Source organism: Physeter macrocephalus, unplaced genomic scaffold (genome assembly GCF_002837175.3).
Source record: "Physeter macrocephalus isolate SW-GA unplaced genomic scaffold, ASM283717v5 random_51, whole genome shotgun sequence".
Taxonomy (NCBI): Eukaryota; Metazoa; Chordata; class Mammalia; order Artiodactyla; family Physeteridae; genus Physeter; species Physeter macrocephalus.
Window position 1 is genome coordinate 79,759 of NW_021145333.1, and position 18,656 is coordinate 98,414.

Below are 18,656 nucleotides of genomic sequence, written 5' to 3' on the forward strand. Positions count from 1 at the left end.
AGAGTAGCCCCCGCTCGCTGCAACTAGAGAAAGCCCGCGCACAGCAACGAAGACCCAACGCAGCCAAAAATAAATATAAATAAAATAAATTAAAAAAAGAAAAAGTACCACTCTGTTCCAACAGTAGGAAGACCAGATACCCAGGTCAACTTTCAGAAGCAAACAACTAAAATCCCAGATTATTTATGTGTGTGTGTTTTTAAAAACATGTTTAAATCATTGCTGAGCTAATTTTTTTTTTTTAAAGGCATGCACAGAGGCCAAAAATAAAGTAACAACAAAAACTCTGGGAAGTGAGCCCAGCTTCTATTCTGGGATTTCTGTGGAAGCCTGGAGGTCTTGACATTCTGCTTTAATGAGCACAGGGAACTGCAGATCAGCCCAGAGGCTGCCAGAGATGGGGAGCCTAGTGCAGGCCTCTATCCAAGCTGGGACTCAGGGGGCTTCATCTTCAGGCCAGAGTGAAGGAGAAACAAACCACTGTACGGAAGCGGGCAGCAAGGGATCTTGCCTATCTTGACTATGGTGCTGGATGGATGGATGGATGAAAAAAAAAAATCTCCCCTGAGAATTAAGAGTACAATTCCCTCTTCTCTGGTCCAGATTCTTAGTCTAGGGCAGGGGTGAGGACTCTTGAAAGTTCAGTTTGGAGAAAACCTCAAGGGCTGAATTTAATTTAAAGTGATCCCAGGGTGAGAATTAAAGTAGTCTGGGCTCAAGCAGAAGCAAATGCAAACCCTGACTGAAAAAACAAAACAAAACATGATTTCAGCCAAAGCCTCAAAGAATTCTCAAAGTCACAGATAAAAGGAGCATTTCACAGACCCAAAATCACAAGACACCATAAAAAAGACAAGGCTCCAACTGGGAAGATAGCTGCAACACAATAAGGGATTACTATCCAAAATATATATGCATTTTAAAATTGCCACAAATCAAAAGGAAAAAGACTACCCAAATAGGAACATAGGCAGAGGCACAAACAGGGCTTTCGCAAAAGATAAACTCAAATGGCCTGTAAGTGGATAAAAAGATGCTCAACCTATTAGTAATCATGGATGTGAAAATAAACTTCAAGATACTATAATATACCCCCCAGATGAGCAAAAATTTAAAAATCAGAAAATATTAAGGGTTGGCAAGGGTACGGAGACAGGTACACTCATCCATTGCTAATCAGAGTGTAAACTGGTACAACCATGTTGAAAAATAATTTGTCATTAGAAAACAGGGGCTTCCCCGGTGGCGCAGTGGTTGAGAATCCGCCTGCTGATGTAGGGGACACAGGTTCATGCCCCGGTCTGGGAAGATCCCACATGCCGCGGAGCGGCTGGGCCCGTGAGCCATGGCCACTGAGCCTGTGCGTCCGGAGCCTGTGCTCCGCAACAGGAGAGGCCACAACGGTGAGAGGCCCGCGTACCACACACACACACACACACACACACACACACACACACACACACACACACACACAAAAGAAAACAGACTTGTGGTTGCCAAGAGGGAGGGGGTGGGGAGGGATGGACTGGGAGTTTGGGATTAGCAGATGCAAGCTATTATATATAGGATGGATAAACAACAAGGTCCTACCGTATAGCACGGGGAGCTCTATTCAATATCCTATAATAAACCATCATGGAAAAGAATATGAAAAAGAATATATATGTATAACTGAATTACTTTGCTGTACAGCAGAAATTAACACATTGTAAATCAATACTTGAATAAAATAAATTTTTAAAAAGTTTGTCATTACCTATAATATGATCTATATAATAAATCCTCTCCTAGGTTAATATGCTAGGAAAAACCCTTGTACCAGAATGTTCACAGAAACACTGTTTATAATCACAAAAAAATTGGAAACCCATATATCCATTACCAACAATAGGACATATAAGTGCAGCGCGGGGTATTCCTATAATGGGATTCTACAGTGAATGAGAAGTAAGGGTTAACCTGTCCAAGTTTATCCCTTGCACGCTGGCCTCCCAGAAAAGGAGGCCTCTTATAAGGCTCCACAGAATCCAGCCACTGACAAGTGCCTAAGGCGCTGATCAATTACAAAGCTTGGACCCCGGCCCCTTAATTATGTCAGAGGAGGGGCTGGTGCCTCTCCAACCATGAACGCAATGCAGTGCGTCCTGCTGCCCAGTAGCCACATCAAACAGCTGCAACGGCATCCTTTGGACCCTAGATCCAGGATCACATCAAGGGAAAGAGCTGGTACAAACCCCCCGCCACCCACCCACCACAAAACATGGAGCTGGCAGATTAGGGCCTGAAGCAGGGTTCTGCTACATCATACTGTTACAGTCTCCCTTCCCCTGAGGACAACAAAGGAGAAGCTGTGCTTCCCAATCGGGCAGCTCAAAAGCACCTTAGCCCGATGGTGGGAATCGTCCCCCAGAGCGCCGTGCCCAGGATGAATGCGCCGTGTGGGACCTGCACATCTGTACGGCTGCCCCCCGTCTCTGGTGAATGCTGTTCCAGCAACCTGGGGGGAGTTCTGTTTGGCCATTTGCCTTTGTTGGCACGATAGTGAAGAACTACAGCTATGTGTATCAATACAGGTAAGTCTTAGGAACAATGTTGAGCAAACGAAGTCAAAGAAAGCAAGTTGAATGATTTCATTTATACAAAGTTCAAAGGTAAGAAAAAAAAAGGAAGAAAAATATATAGTGACAAAATTATAAAAGCAAAGGAATAATCAACCCCTATTTCAGGGTAGCAGCTTCCTCTGCAGGGGGGGAGAAAGAGGGATGCATTCGCGGAAGGGCACACAGAGGGCCCCCAATGCTGTCTTTCCTAAGCTGAGTGGTGGATACAAGGGTGTTCATTATCCTTTAAACTGAAAAGATATGTTTTAGACACTTTTGAATGAATGTTTCACAATAAAAGACAAAACAACTTCTAAAATGTTGGTTAAAGACCTGTTCCAAATTCTGAAAAACTTCAGATGAGATCTTAGACTTCACGCTGCTGGTTTGAAACCAGCCACCTCCCAACCTGCCTTACTACGATCTGCTGGACGTTATTACACCATTCCTGCCCTCCACCCTCCACGCTGTCTGTCTTCCCCTTCTGGCTCTCTCCTCCCTCCTCACTTCAGCAAGGCAGTGGGGCTGCCAGAGCCTCTCCTTCCACCAGCCACCCCTACCCTGGGTCCACCTAGTGAATTTTTACTTCTCTAAAATGTGCCTGTGTCGCCTCTCCCCAGATTTACCTTTCGTAACAGCTGCACCCCATCCTCTGCATTGGCACCTCTATGAGAACTCTACAGCCCCACGGTTGTATCACCTGTGTGCTCCCACCTCCCTGCCTAATCACGTTCCACTTCGTGTTATCAGAGCCTTATAAATGTAAGATTTATGAAGGAAGAAGGCCATGTCAGGCCTCAACCTTTATAACACAGGTGTGCAACGTCAAGGGCCACCAGGACCCCAGCAGTGTCAGTGGATGCCAGTGCAGACAGGAGCAGGGAAAACAGCAGCCAGCTATGGAGTGCGTCCCATGCTCTCTGCACACAACAGCCCTGTGCAGTAGGCACCATTAACTCAGTTTTACAGGTGCAGAAGCTGAGACACAAACACCTAAGTCATAGACAGCTGCAGCTCTGGGATTCAAACCTGGCTTCTGACTCCAGAGCCCACACCTAACCATGGCACTACATCCTGGAACACCGTGGAGCTGCCCGCTCCTGTCTCGGCTGATGATGGAGCAGTCAGCCGTCTCTGTAGCCACCAGACAGCTTAAAATCCCAGCTCTACGACTTAAGGTTCCCAGTCTGTGGAATTCCGGGGAAAACAGGGCCCAGCTGTGGTGCTGACAGCTCGGTCCTGGGGCCAGTGTTACTGGGGAGACTAGTGTAACCACAGTGCCCCCAGGTGGCCGCCCTGGGCAGTGCTCCAAGGCCGAGCAAGCTTCAACAGTGGACAGACAAGGGTGGATTTGGGGACTGGGTCCTCAGGCATGAACGATCCAGGAATGGATCGTCAAAGGGGTCAAGCTCATGTAGGATGCAATAGGCATTAATTACAAAAATTCATGAGCCTAATAAGGGTCCAGAATAGGTGAGCCCTTTAGAATCTACCAACTGAGCCCTACTTCCAAAAGGTTCACCTACAAGGCAGCTGAGCTGAAATCTGGAGACGTGGCAGGGATGACAGCTCTCCATTCCATTCTGGCTGAAATGATGAAGACTGTCATCCATTCCCCCCACCCCTCCCCGCCCCCGCCTTTGGTTTCTGCGGAGAGACAGAGGCTGGGCTTCGGTCTGAGCCCCAGGTTTGAATCGGTCTGCCCCTCAGCAGCAGTGAACTGAATGCCAGCAATGAGTACACGGTCCTGTCCCCGGGAGATTAAAGCCTAGTTATGAGAGACGAATGCATAAACACCTCCAAGGTAACGTGGTTAGGACTATGCCAGAGGCACGAACCCAGGCTGAGTGAGGGCACTCGCCTGGCAGGGCAGGGACCCTGGGGAGGGCAAACAGCGTAGCAGTAGAAGTCAAAGTAGCAGCAGCTGCAGTTAAAACGTGTACGGCATTCATCACGTCCGTCACTGTCCTAAGCACTGCTCACACACTAACCTGCTTGAGCCTTACAACGTCCCTAGTAAGTACACTATCCCCGTCTTCCAGATGAAGGCACTGAACAGAAAGGAGTTAAATAATCTGACCGAGGCCCCTCACTACTAAGTGCCAGAGCTGGGATTCAAAACCCAGAGTCTGTCCGCAGAGTCCCGGAGCCTATCTTCCACCCTGGACTGCAAAGGGACATGAAGCCCCACGGGGGTGCAGGAAGCTGCCCAGCTGCTGGACAGCTGAAGGCAAGGTTGTTTCAAGCATAAAATGAGAAAATGTATGTGTAGTGTCTGGCACACAGCCCTTCTGCCCGTGAGAGTGGAAAAGAGGGCAGGAGAGATGAAAGCACTTCAGAGCCTTACGATCTACATACCAGCCCTTCTAGGGCAGTGGTCTGGAACTGACAGGGGGTGGGGGCGGGACTATAGTCCCTCTGAGATATACTCTGAGCCCCGCCCCCAATGCACACGTGCATGGATATAACACACACTTCACACAATCTGAGGGAGACCACGGTGCCCTTTCCAACCCACAGGTCCCCCGAGAACCTCCGTCCTTATGTCCCGCAGTTTCCAGTTTTCCTGGAAACAAAGGCAAACCTTCAGAATGCATTATCAGTATCTAGCCAGAAACCATTCGATGGTTTGGTGCCGTGCTGGCCCCAGGACGCCCCCAGGGCCCTCAGCCACCCCCACCTGGAATGATGCTGCCCCACCACCTGCAAACGACAGCGGACAGCTCTACAGGTCCATCTTTCACTCCGCAGTTTCCCTTCTCCTTTTTGGTCCTGCTTCAGAACTACATGATGGGTCTTTTCTTAAGACCCACACTCTTTTCAAATCACAAGAAATACCCCAAATTGGCTGAGGAGACATAAAATTAATATCGTCACACATTGAGCCACACCTTCAAATTGGTACTACTTTGGTTGGCAAATGTGGGAAAACTTCTAAGTCTTCCAAACGCTGCCTTACCACTCCACTCTTGGAAAGTTACCTGTAAGAACTAACCGAAGCTAGCAAAAGGCTGCATGCTTGAAGATGCTCACTGCACACTGTTTATAAACAGCTAAAACTCTGGGATGTTTTCCAGAAGGCGAGTTCCATGGACACCAGGGGTTACACACACATACACAGAGGCTCCCCTTGTCAAATGTTTATGAGGAAACCGGGTCAAAAAGTTAAATGGTTTCTTTGCCGCAGGAGTTTCAAGGGTTTTACTAGCTAAGAGGCATTCTGACCCTCCTAGAAGACATGGCACGCCCGAAAATAACCTGGCCACACGGCACGGACCCGGGAAAGCACACGTGGAGGGCTCTGCTGTGTCAACATGGACTGCTATGCTTGGACCCCACCGCCACCCCAAGGGGACACCCCATTTCTCGGTTCCCCTCCCTGGCCCGATTCCTTTCCTACAATCACTACCTCCCACTTTCTAACTTCTCTCGCCCCAACGCTCTACTAGGACCGCTCTTCTCAAGGGTACTGATGATCTCCCGGGGCCACACCCAGTGGCGCCACACTCCGGCCACACTGGCCTCCTTTCCCTGCTCCACGCACCTTGACCATTCCAGCCTTAGAACCTTCCCTCAGTCTGCAACATTCCACCTCCCCTTTAGCTCCCGTCAATCAGGCTTCAACTTAAGTGTCATCTGCACGAGGCCGCTCCTGACCGCCCAAAGCAGCCACTCTGACCGCCCTCATTTCCCTAATTAAACAGGGCATTCGCTGTCTTTTGCTTATTTACTGTCTGCTGGCTGTCTCCCCTGGGCCCAGCTCTATTTCAAACCTTCAAACACCAGAGTTACAGAAACCCTTCTGATTCAAGCTAGTTTGGGACAGATTTTGTCACCTCGGACTGAAGGACTGAGGAATCCCTCCTGAGGTGCTGGTAGCTCCTCAGCTTTCCCCCCTCTCTTCCAGGCTCGCGTGGGAGCCAACCCCACGAGGCAAGTGACATGAGACCCTATAAACACAAAGTCAAGGCCTGCAGGGACGTGGAAGAGTCATTCTGGCAAATGGCTTGTAGGTTTTTTTTTGTTTTCTTTTTTATTTCTGTTGTGCAATCGGAAAAAAAAAAAAAAGGAACGGTGGGCATCCCGGTGGTCAGAGGCCTACTCGGTACCCCTCCCCTTGACTTTCCCTGCTACAGACACACAGAGGAAGGTGGCTGTGTTTGGTGTTTTCTTTTTTTAATGAAAACTAGATCGCTGCTTACAAAAACCTGCCTGAGCCCTTGGCCCAGCCCCTTCACAGTTCCCTTGGCTCAGCCGCTCCCCGACTCTGCCCCACAGCTGCTCCCAGCGGGCCCGGAGGCTGCAAGGATGAGGGTGGTCCACGCCACCGCGGCTCTCAGCCCGCCGCCCGGACCCGAGGGAAATGATGCGAATGTCCCGCCCCATACACCCCCCACCCCCCAGTAGTCTCTTTTCCCCTGCCCCCCCCCCGCACCCCTAACGCTACCCCACTACTGAGATGAGGCCCAGCTCCTGTCAGGAGGGCCGGGGCCTACAGGCTGTAGAACTTGAGGCTCCTGTCCATGCCTGTTGAAGCAATGAACTTGGCGTGGTGCCCAAAGGCCACCCCCGTGGTCAGGCCGCTATGCTCTGTGGGGAGAGACAAGAGACAATGGTGAGGAGGCTTTTTTCTTCCTCGGGGGTCTCAGCACTGACCCCTGATGATACGCTCCCAACCCATCCAGTCCTCGCCCGTCAGGGGTCCTCATCCTGCGGGCCTCTGCCCGTGGGACCTCCCCGTGGCCTGTCAACCCCCGAGGCCAGGGCTCTAGTCTGACCTGCACAGCACTGAGCTCCAGGGCCTCACTTGGTGCTGGCCCACGGCAGGCACTCAGGTTTTTGTGGCTGGGCTGAGTGGAACGCCAGTCTCCCCCACCTAAGCTTTCGGAGCAGCTACAATTCGGCTCTGCTCGGCCCGGTTCAAGCCTGAAAACTGACTGGGAGCTCGGCTGGCTGGTATGTATTTAGTTCTGACTCCCTGTGTGTAACTGGAATAGTCTATCAGGTGGTTCTAGCTCATGGGGTTAACTCCAGGAAACTTGGCCCCTGGCGCAGGGCAGGGCTGGGGCAGGGGCAGAAGAGGCTGGGCAACCCTCCTCTCCAGGCTTGGGCAGTTCATGGGCAGCAGTGCAAATCCCTAGGATCACAGCCCGCCCACCAGCTCTCCACTACAAAGCCACCCTGTGCTTCCAGCCCTCCACTCCACCTAACTCTGCTCCAAATCAAAGCACCAGGGCCCAGGGAAGGTTAAAACTCGTGGGCCACACAGTCAGGCCTGGCCACCTCTGGGACACACACACCGAGTGGAATCTGGGGTGGGAGAAGGTGCTTGTGCCCTGCCCCCAACCTGCTAACGAGGACAAGAACTTCATCAACAAAGACAACAGCAGCTGCCATTCATTCAGCTCCCGAGGGTGCAAGAGGCACCCTGTCACCATGCAGGCACCTCCACAGCACCAGCTGGCACAATCTGCAGTGTCAAAACGCCCATTTAAAGATGAAGACTACAGCTCCAAAAGGGCAAGTCACATACCCGAGGCCACACGACTATGAGGTTGCCAACCCTGTTATCCACTGTCTCAGCATTTCACGCTTGTCTTCTCTAGTACTTATCACCACACTTAAGTAATTACTGGCGAAGTCACTCTACATCTGCCTTCCCAACCTGACCAGAATTTCCGTTAGTGCAAACCCTGGGTCTGCCTTATTTACTGCTCTAATCCCACCGTGGACTAAGACACAACATTGAATGACAGTAGCAAACCCTTCCTATGTGCCAGACACTGTTCTAAACACATATATTTATGTGTATTGCTATTCTGTATTTACACATTTACACATTATGTACATTTGTATATGTTTATATATTTATATAAACTCATCTAAATACATGTATGTATATATAAACTCAACTAAACCTCACAACAACCCCACTGGGTATGTATAGTCCTCCCTTGGTATCTGAGGGGTGCTGGTTCCAGGAACTCCTACAGACACCAAAATCCACAGACGCTCAAGCCCTTTATATAAAATGGTATAGTATTTGCATATAACCTACACACATTCTCCTACATACTTTAAATCATATCTAAATAATTTATAATTCCTATCACAACATAAATTCTACGTAAATAGCTGTAAATATAAAATAAATGCTATGTTAACAGTTGCCAGTGTGTGACCAATTCGAGTTTTGCTCTATTTTCGACCCACAGTTGGGTGAATCTGTGAAGGATCAACTGTACTATTATCATTCTCCAGAGAGGTTAAGTAACTTGCCCAATGTCACACAGATTCAAGGGGTAGAGCCAGCATTTAAAGCCAAGCAGTCTGACTCTCTGAGTTCATTGTCTTAGCCATTAAACTCTACTGCCTCAGACAGTGATTAAAAGCGGCCTTGGCAAATGCAAGCCTACCCCTAGAAATTCCTAACACAGTGAGATTTTCCCACTTTCCTCTGGACCACGGCACCCAGAGACCTCAGGATCCCAGGGCCAGCCTCTACCTGTAAAGTGAAGAATCTCCGTCCACTGTTTGCAGATGTAGATCTGGACATCCGTGCCCCCAAGGGCCAGGTAAGTACCACTCTGGTCAAAGATCAGTGACTTTACCTGCCAGAATCAGGAGAGAGGTCACATGAAGGGAGCAGAAACTATGAGCAACTGGGGATAAACAGAGGCAGTTTAGAGTAATTCAGTGAATAACCGACAAATGAGGAGAGGCGACCAAGAGAGCTGCGGGGAGGGAGGGGGCGCACCTCAAAGTTGTTATCCAGCTGCAACGTCTTAAAGTTCTTAAGTTTGCGCAGATCCCAGAGCTTGACGGAGGAGTCATCAGCCGCCGTAGCCAGGTAGTAGCCATTCTCGGAGAAGGCGATGCTGGTGATGGGGCCCGAGTGGCCGGGGAAGTTGGCCACGTTGGTGCGCTCCTACAGTTGGGGGGCAGGGAGTAAAATGTCACCCACTGGTCAGGGGGAGAAAATGGAGCTCATCAAAGTCCTACTTCTGAGATGTCCTTTTCCATCCTTCAGGGAGGACACCAGCAGAAATAGCAGGGGTGGATGCCCAGCCTGGGGCCCCCAGACCACACCTACTGTGTCACACACACACACACACACAGCCACTGTCCACTCTTGGGACACCCCTGGGGCCAGGTGCCATAAGAACTTCATCACACTGAACAGCTGCAAGAGCTCCAGCCCTGGGCCGCAGATGGAGGTCACCACGTCCTACCTTCAAGTCCCAGATCTTGATCTGAGAGTCCATGGTTCCTGTCCCGAAAATGAGTCCGTCAGGGTGGAACTGCGCACAGGTGAGGGCTGCGGGGAGGGGAGACAGACGTGCGTCAGAGCCCACCAGGGGACCCAGTGCAGCAAAGGCAGGCTCCTCACTCTTGCCGCTGCTCACCGGGCTGGCACCACGCCCGGCACTCAGCAGCTACTGGTGGTTAAGTGTGTTTTTAAAACAAATGAGCAAATGACTAAATAAAACATTACAATACACAAAACGTAGCAAATGAAGAGCCCAGCGCTTCTGAGGCAACTTACAGCAGCCAGAGGTTTCATCAGTCACCTTGGTGAGCACACGTCCTGTCTGGATGTCAGAGAAGGCCCAGTACTGAAAACACAGAGACAACGGAGCCAGTAAGACAGTGGGTCCCCAGGTTCTGGTGGCCCCTCAGGAAGGCAGAGACTCTAGTCCTGCAGACCCTGGAAAGGCCAGCCCCTCTTGGTAGAGGCAACATTCTCCTTGGGGTTCTGAGGAACCGGCTGGGGTTGGTAAGATGTTCCCTCCTCCCAGGATCTAGGAGTTTGGGGACCAGGAGCCTCTTTGGGGCCCTGGCTGGGACCACACCTGGTCATCAGAGGAGCTCAGGAGATAGTCACCAGTGGCGTGGAGGCTGAGGCCTGTCACAGCACTCTCATGGGCTCGAACAACCTGTACACAAGAGGCGTTCGGAACAGACCAAATCCTGATAGTGGCATCTGGGGAGGCGGAAAACACCAGCTCCTGAAAGGAACGCAAGGAGACAGATGATCAGAGACAGAGAAGAGATGGACCACAACCATCTTACAAAAGAGGGCTGGGGACAGCCACAGCTCTGCCCGGCCTGGAATCACCCATTGGCCCAACGATGCCTAAGAGGGCCCAAGGGTAAACGCTATTAGAATGGGAAATTAAACAGCCTTTGGCCAACGGCGGGAGGCCCCGCCATCTAGTGGTAAAAAGGATAACTGCACCAGAGGGAAATTTCCCACAACCCTTTTCCAGGACCAGAGAGAAATGTGGCTAGTGCAACTGAGAAACTGAATTTTAAATTTCAGTTTACTTAAATAGCCACATATAGCTAATACCTACTGTCTGGGGTGGCACAGGTCTGAACAGTACCAGGCCCGGAAGGGGCTGCAAGGGCATGTTCCAGTGCATCCCACACTTAAGGATTTTGGGGGCAAGTTAATTAATTCTCAGAAAAACCTACGTGGTGTCACCAACCAATTATTTTGGTTAGTTAGGACGTTAAAAACTAAAAGGTAAAACCCACTACCATCTTCCATCAATGCACTTGCATAAGAGAAACAACGTTAACACGCAGTAAGCAGGAAAACAGTGCTTCAATTTGAATATATCTATCTAGTTTTAAGTTATTTTTCTATTTCTAATTTCCTTAAAGGTACAGAGAAAAGACTCTGGGAAGAGCTGATCCAGCCACTTGCCCTACAGTCCCAAACTGTCCTAGACGTAAAAACTCAAATCCCATAACGTCATTAATCTGGTCAAACGAGCTGCTTACCCTCTAAGCCAGCTGCTCTCCATCGGTTTTAACCCCTTAGAGCGGTTAACGTCAAGTTTTCACCCTCAGCCTGGATGACCTTAGGAATACAGACCCATCTGTCCTTCTCAGACACATGAGGCAAGATTCTGTTGAGCTTTGTTTACTACAGTTTGTATTATAAACGCTGTAGGGTTTTTTCCTTTTCCTAACATAAAACATTTCAAGGAATATGCTTTTCAAACTACACAATCCCTTTCTCCCCCGGTTTGAATGCCACGCTTCAGAAGCTCTGACACAGAGTAGAGGGCAACCCCATGACCCCAAACCCGGCCCCTAACTGCCATAGCTAGAGAGTCAGCACTCTTTCTCAGGCCCGTGTCACTTCACCAAGGAGGCAACGGGGTGGGGGTCTGGTCCTGGGACCCTAAACCACTGAAACAGGGCTCAGGAATGAGGGCTGAGGGTGCTAGGAGAGCCCTTACCTGGGAAGGGTGAAAGACCACGCTGGTGACTTTCTTGGTATGGCCTTTGAGAGTGGCCAGGATTTGCTCAGAACTCTTGTCAAAGACGACGACATTTTTATCTGCCCCACCTGAAGAGGACCAAAATGAGATCCAAAGATGTGTCAGGCCCACCCAAGTCCCTCTGCTGAGGAAGGTACTTTTGTCCCCAGGCCCGCTCTCACCAGTAAGGATCTTGTTGGTGTCGGAGGGGCAGAGGTCCAGGGCAAGGATCCCGGGAATGCTAGCACTGTGCAACCCCTGTGCAGAGAGAGCCACGTCAAACCCAGTCACGGCCGAATCAAGGCAGGCCACAAAGCCACCCAACGCCCCGGCCCCGGCCCCGGCGAACACAAGTGACTTCTGTTCCTCACCCACTGCACCTGGACTTCTGCCTGGATGCAGTAAGTCCCTCATTGGCTATTGGGAAAGCCAGAGCTGGGCAGGAAGAGAAGCCTGACAACTCAGCAGCCAAGACTAGAAACGGGGCAGGGCCAGAGGCCCTGGCGACACTCCATGCGGACCTGCCCCACCCCAGAACAGCCTGGGAGGGCCATGTCTCCAAGTCTGCAGGACTCCACCACTCACCACGTGGGATGCCACCTGCCGGTATTTGCTGAGCTCTTCCGGCTTCACCAGCTCCTCAGGCACAGTCTTCCCTCTCTGAGAGAAAGAAAAAGCCCCCCAAGAAAAGTGGCAGTGAGTGCAGGCCTCGGCCACCCCCTCTCCTCCTAAGGGGCCAGCCACGTCCTCCAGGCCAGCTCCTGCCCCTGACCCTGGGAGGACTCACCTTCTTCCGCTCTGTGGTTAGCACAGTGGCCTTGTCTTGAAGCTGGGGAAGAGAGGGGAATAGGCTCAACGTGAGACAAATTATTTTGCCAGGAAAACAACACGGTGAATGCTGGTCACATCTACGCTTTCACAAGCATCACCAAGAACTCATCATCTGCCAAGCTCTGTGCTAAAGGCTTCTGTGCATTATCTCTTTTTACTTTCATTCCAACCTTATGAAGTGGGTGTTGATAACCCTATTTCACAGAGTAGGAAATTGAGCCTCAGAGAAGTGAAGTCACTTGCCCAAGGCCACAGAGGCAATAAATGGCACGGTTCCCAGACCACGCCTGCGCCACTAAGATGAGAGCTGAGATGCCTGCTGACAACCTGAACGGCTTGGAAAAGACACACACTATCAACTCGTACTAAGGAGGATCCCCTGAGTATAACAGAGCACTGGACTTGGACTCAGGGGCCAGCTCTGCCTCTTGTGAGCTGAGCCTTTGAATCCGAACCTCACATTCTTCACAGATTCTTCATCGGTAAAATGAAAGTGAGCACTCCTGTCCTGTCTCCCTCAAAAGAAAAAACATGAAGACATGTAACAAAATGTTTTAGTATCTGCAAAGAACCCTAATAAGAGCAACAAATGATACTTAACAGTAATCAAAATCTTTAAAATTCCCACAAGTCTATAAAGCAGGTACCATTACCCTCACTTCAGAAGGCAAATTAGACACAGGACTGGTTAAGTCAGCCCAAGGTCATAAAGTTTATAACTGGTGACATCAAAACACAAAGCCAGGCAGCCTAGTCAGAGTCTGTGCTCTGTACCACTCCACTTCATCTCCAAATGGATGGGATTCTTATTCATATTGGACTCCAGACAGATAGTGAAAAGGGAGGACCCATCAGCCTTCCCACCAAGTGAGAGCACGACATACCTTCTGAATAATCTCAGGGGTCATTCCCACCAGCTCGCCCAAATCCATCGGCTCGCCTGCACCCTGAAGAGCAGAAAGGTGAAGGTGAGAGGAGCACAGACATGCCAGAGACCCTTGCAGAGGAGGGCTGTGTGAGCCACCGCGCGCACGCACGCGGGCTGCTGGCGGGGCTGGGGGGACACTCACCACAACACTCGGCTGGGAGCTCGGCACAGCCTGGGGCACGATGAGACCAGCCTGCGGTTTCAGGGTAGCCAGAGCTGGGAGAGACGACGATGTCAGAAATGGGCTATTATAAAACAGGCCCAGCCCAGAGTGGGGCATGGCAGGTGAGAGGCTCTACCTTCTCGGGCAGCAGTGACTTCCTTGGTGAGACGGGCGATGACACGGCAGGCGGCATCGTGCTGGTACAGAGCGTGGGACAGCTCTTGGCGGGTGGTCTGCAGCTGCTGGCGCAGGGTGAAGCTGTGGAGCATGACTGCGTCCTGGGAAAGGGAGATGCCACTGTGAGGGGGCGGGGAGGCGCGGGGAGCACCCAGCAGAAGAGTCAGCCCTTGATAAGAAGACTAGACCAGTACTGGTGACCCAAGCAAGATCTGAGTGACCCTGAACGCTTTGGGAGATGCTCCGGAGCTCCTACACACGCCAAACCCTGGGCACACAGACAAGAGTGGGAGCCAACTCTTTCCCATTCCCATCTTCTCTAATTCACCGGCACATCTCAGATGTCGTGGCATCACCTTGTCAGATGGGAATAAAAATGCTACAGCTGCTATTTATTGATGGCCCTCATTGTGTCGGGCACTGTGCCAGACAAGCCTCAAGATGTAGTGGTTCATTCACGTTTTAGAGCACCTACTATGTACCTGGCGCTGCTCTCAGTGCTGGGGCTCTATCGATGAGTAAAATAAGCCCCTGACATCCTGAAGTTTATACTCTAATCTTATTCTAATTCTCCCAAAACCCTGAGAGACAGGCACTAATCCATATCATACGGTCAGGAAAATCAGAACTTGGATACGAGCAACTTGCCCAGGGACACGGCAAGCGGGCAATGGAACAAAGCGTGGAGCCCAGATCTGTGTGAGGGCAAGAAGCAGGCTCCTCTTCTGCTCTCACCCTCCCCTCAAAAGAGAAAATAATGCTCCATCCCTCCCTCCCCCACATCCTAGTGCAGTGATCCCTGCTTTTCAAGTGGGTAAGATACCAGTTCTCTTCCGGGGACTTACCCATTCGTCCTGCAAGGCTTTCAGAATGGCTGGGATGCTGGTGGCTGAGGGAGGCTTGGGCCGGATTGGGTGAGCAACTGCCAAGAGAGGGCAAGTGGACGTGAAAACCCATAACCCAGGGCGCTCTATCCCTCCCCCACCCTTTCCCCTTCAGCCTGCACTAACAGACCGTCATCCCCTCCCCGAGTGCGCGGGCACCCCCTCCCACCCTCCCAGGCTCTGGGCTAGGACGGCCCTGGACTGAGGCCAGCCAGCACGCACCTTTGATATCAATGAGCTGCTCCTCGGACAGAGGCTGGTTGTTGATGGGATCTGTGCCATTCTCTGCAATGTACTTCTCGATGAGCCGCCGCTCGTAGACATGATTAGAGACAGGGGACACACACGGGTGCTCTGGCACTTCATTGGAGACTGCGGAGAAAAGGCAGGCAGTGAGCCTGGGGCGGTGAAAGGGCCACGGGGATGCTTCAGCTACTGCCGGCCTCCACAAGACCACGTGTCCCTAAACTCAGCTAACAGGAATCAAGGCGTGACACCAAGCCAGTTTCGGACTGTACCCAGAACATTTTCCAGCCACCTAACTAGCTTCGCCATCAGTCTCCTGGCAGTCAGATAGTCAATAAATAATTACTACAGGACTGCTAAACGCCAGGCACCTAGAGGGCAGTCAATAATCCCCGCCCATCTCATTTTTGAACAAAGATGCTTAGGCACCCATTATACGGCAGGACAGGGAGATACACACGAAGCCATTCAAATCGCAAACTAGAGCCTAGATGGACTCTCAAACAAAGAAATTACAAAGCGATGTGCCAAGTGCTATGATAACAAAAAGCATTTACATGGTGTTTACTAGGTGCCAAGGGCGACTGTAAACATTCTCCACTGATTAACTCATCCTCACAACAGCCCCCAACAGAGGTATCATTTACACCCCTTGAGGATACGGATTATAGCTGGTCTCTGCCTTCCAGAACAATGCAGATGCCCAGCGGGCACTCAGTAAACATCTAACCGATGAGCAAATGAGAGGAAGGATGGAGCTGGGAAAAACAGGAAAGAGCTTTCTCAAGATTCAAACAATGAATGTGAAAATACTTTGCACACCGTCATTTCTTTAAGGTGTAAGGTTCCTTTCTCTAGTCACATTTCCTTTCGCTCCTTCTTCCCTTTGTATTGGATGTATGGAGAAGTTCTGAGAAGAGTAAAGGGCTTGAGAGTTAGGAAGCCAAGAGAGAAAAAGATGAGAAACTAACACCCGGATGAACAATGAGAATGCAAAACATCTGCACGCCTCAATAAAACACCTAAAGGAAAGACAGGACAAGGCATTTGAAAAGAGCATGGATTCAGGATCAGAGAACCTGGCTCCATCATGCAGCTCTGCCACTTACTAGCTGTACTGTTTTACAAAAGCCACAGTCTCCTTGAGGCTTACATCCTTATCTGTAAAACCGGATGTTTATTACCGCTTTGGAGAATTCTTATGAGGACATAACGAGATCACAGTCTTGCAAGCGCGCTGTAAACCAACAAAGGCTTTATAAATGTGCGCTGTTTTCATTAGTCCTACGGAGTCAGGCTGGAAGCCACAGACCTGGCTTCCAGCCCTGTCACTGCCTCTAACCCACTGTGCGACTTCTGCAAATTGCAGAAGTTCTGCCTACCCAAGCGAGGCGCCTCAGACAACATCCAGTGCCAAGGCCTTCACTTTGCAGATGGGGAAACTGAGGCCCGCATCCCTACGCCAGCGGAGGCGGATCCTGCACAAGCCCTAGGGTTTCCTGCTTCCCCTGCACCTGCTCCCCTCTATCCAGGCCTCAGTTCCACTGCGCAAACGAGGTGGGTGGCCTCAGTGCTGCCTGCGACAAAACGCTTGAGGCGTTATGTAAACTGTGAAGCGCAGCGCAAATGCATCCCACGCTTAAGGAGGAGGACCCCCGGGCTGACAGGCCGCCGCCCTGCCTCCTGGGGGCCCCGTTTTCACCTCGCCCCAACCCCGGCGTCGCAGCGGCCCGCATATCCTCCCGCTCGGCTCTCCGGCCTCCTGCGACCCGCGATCGACCGCAGCCGATACTCACTAGAGCAGATCAGGGACATGGCGCCGCCGCTGCGTTCCAAGGCTCCTCACACCAGGCTCCGGGATCAGCTTCACGAGCCTCCGCGGGCCACTTCCGGTTCCCCGCTGCTTCCGGGACGCTCCGCTGCGAGCGGGGAGCAGCCCCGCCGAGCGACGCTCGCGTAGGGCTTCACGTGGAACCGCGACCGGTCGCGCGCCCCAGCCTCTGGCACTTAACGGAAACTGCCCTTTCCCAGAATGCAATCGGGCAGGAAAGGGCGCGCCAGGAAATATTCGGCTATTTCCGGGCCCTCTCGGCTCGTTCCGTAAAGCGCTCCCAGGGGCTAGGAAAGGAGATCCGAAACTACATTTCCCATGATGCAGTGGGACTTTTAAAGCCAATCAATTCAGCTACACCCTTTTGAAAGCGGAGCTGGCGGGGACCGTGAGACCTTAGTCTTGCAAACTTTGGTGTATGCGAGAATTTCTTAACGAACTTCTTAAAATGCATCTTCCTGGGGTCTACTTTAGAGAGTCTGCGTTGTCAGTGTGTGACCCACGTGATTCTCGGGCAAGTGTTTCTCGGAATACGCTTAGAAAGACCCACTGAAGGGCTTCCCTGGTGGCGCAGTGGTTAAGAATCCGCCTGCCAATGCAGGGGACACAGGTTCGAGCCCTGGTCCGGGAAGATCCCAGATGCCACGGAGCACCTAAGCTCGTGCGCCGCAACTACTGAGCCTGCGCTCTAGAGCCCGCGAGCCACAACTACTGAAGCCCACGTGCCACAACTACTGAAGCCCGCGCGCCTAGAGCCCGTGCTCTGCAACAAGAGAAGCCACCGCAATGAGAAGCCCGTGCACCACAACGAAGAGTAGCCCCCGCTCGCCGCAACTAGAGAAAGCCCGTGTGCAGCAACGAAGACCCAATGCAGCCAAAAATAAATAAACAAAATAAAAATAAATTTAAAACAAAAAAAAAAAAAAAAGAAAGAAAGACCCAGTGAAGAAGGCGCAGATGCAGATGGGTAGAGAAACTAACACTGGCCAAGAAACTGTTCTGGTCTTGCCTCTACTACCAATTTGCTGTGTGATTTTGGGCAAGTCCTCACCTTCTGCGCATCCACACTGGCCTTTTAAGTCCTCAGACTTACCCACTCTGGCTGGTTCCAGTTATGTTTGCCCAGAACACTTTCCTCAACTCCCTCTCTTCTTTCCCTCCCCTCCCATCCGCTCCAAAGTAAACTCAATCACACCTTAAATGGTACTTTCTCTGGAGCGTATTTCTTGACCCCTGACTGAATTTTAGTCACGGAACCCTGTAATTCTCCCCTGAGCCACTCTGGATAACTATAATCATTTAATTATTTAATTATGTACAAGTATCTGTTTGCTGTCTGGGTTCTCCGCTAGACCGTAAAGTCCGTGATGGCAGAAACCATGATTGTTCCGGTCACTGTTGTTTCTGAGTCTAACACGGTGCCCGACACAGCAGGAACGTCGTAACTATTGTTGGCTGAATGACAGGCTGTGTGAAAGGCCAGGCATCTTAAGTACTTGGATGTGGTAGGAAATAAAATGGATCTGTTTAGAGGGGACCTTGAACCAGAGGTGGTTAGACTTGATTGCGTTCACAGCTGGACAGCAGATCAGCTATGGAGTGATAACCACATTTCCAGAAGATTCCTCTGGAAGACATTAACTGGATGGGTTGGAGGGGGAGAGAGAAAGACCCAATAATTCATTTGTTGGACAAATGTATTGAGTATCCACTATGTGCTA

General features: G+C 51.0%; 1 protein-coding gene across 1 annotated transcript; it reads right to left on the minus strand.

Annotated features, from left to right (window-relative positions):
* Positions 1-7,033: 7,033 nt before the first annotated feature.
* PRPF19 (pre-mRNA processing factor 19) lies at positions 7,034-17,125 on the minus strand. The gene is made up of 16 exons (XM_024133405.3): positions 16,901-17,125; positions 15,081-15,230; positions 14,820-14,896; positions 13,934-14,075; positions 13,777-13,850; positions 13,591-13,653; positions 12,663-12,704; positions 12,461-12,535; positions 12,058-12,133; positions 11,855-11,964; positions 10,454-10,609; positions 10,147-10,216; positions 9,833-9,918; positions 9,358-9,528; positions 9,106-9,211; positions 7,034-7,190 (listed from the first exon to the last, which is right to left on the minus strand). Exons 1-16 carry the CDS (start codon positions 16,917-16,919, stop codon positions 7,093-7,095), a joined length of 1,515 nt encoding a protein of 504 aa, XP_023989173.1. The 5' UTR covers positions 16,920-17,125; the 3' UTR covers positions 7,034-7,092.
* Positions 17,126-18,656: the final 1,531 nt, after the last annotated feature.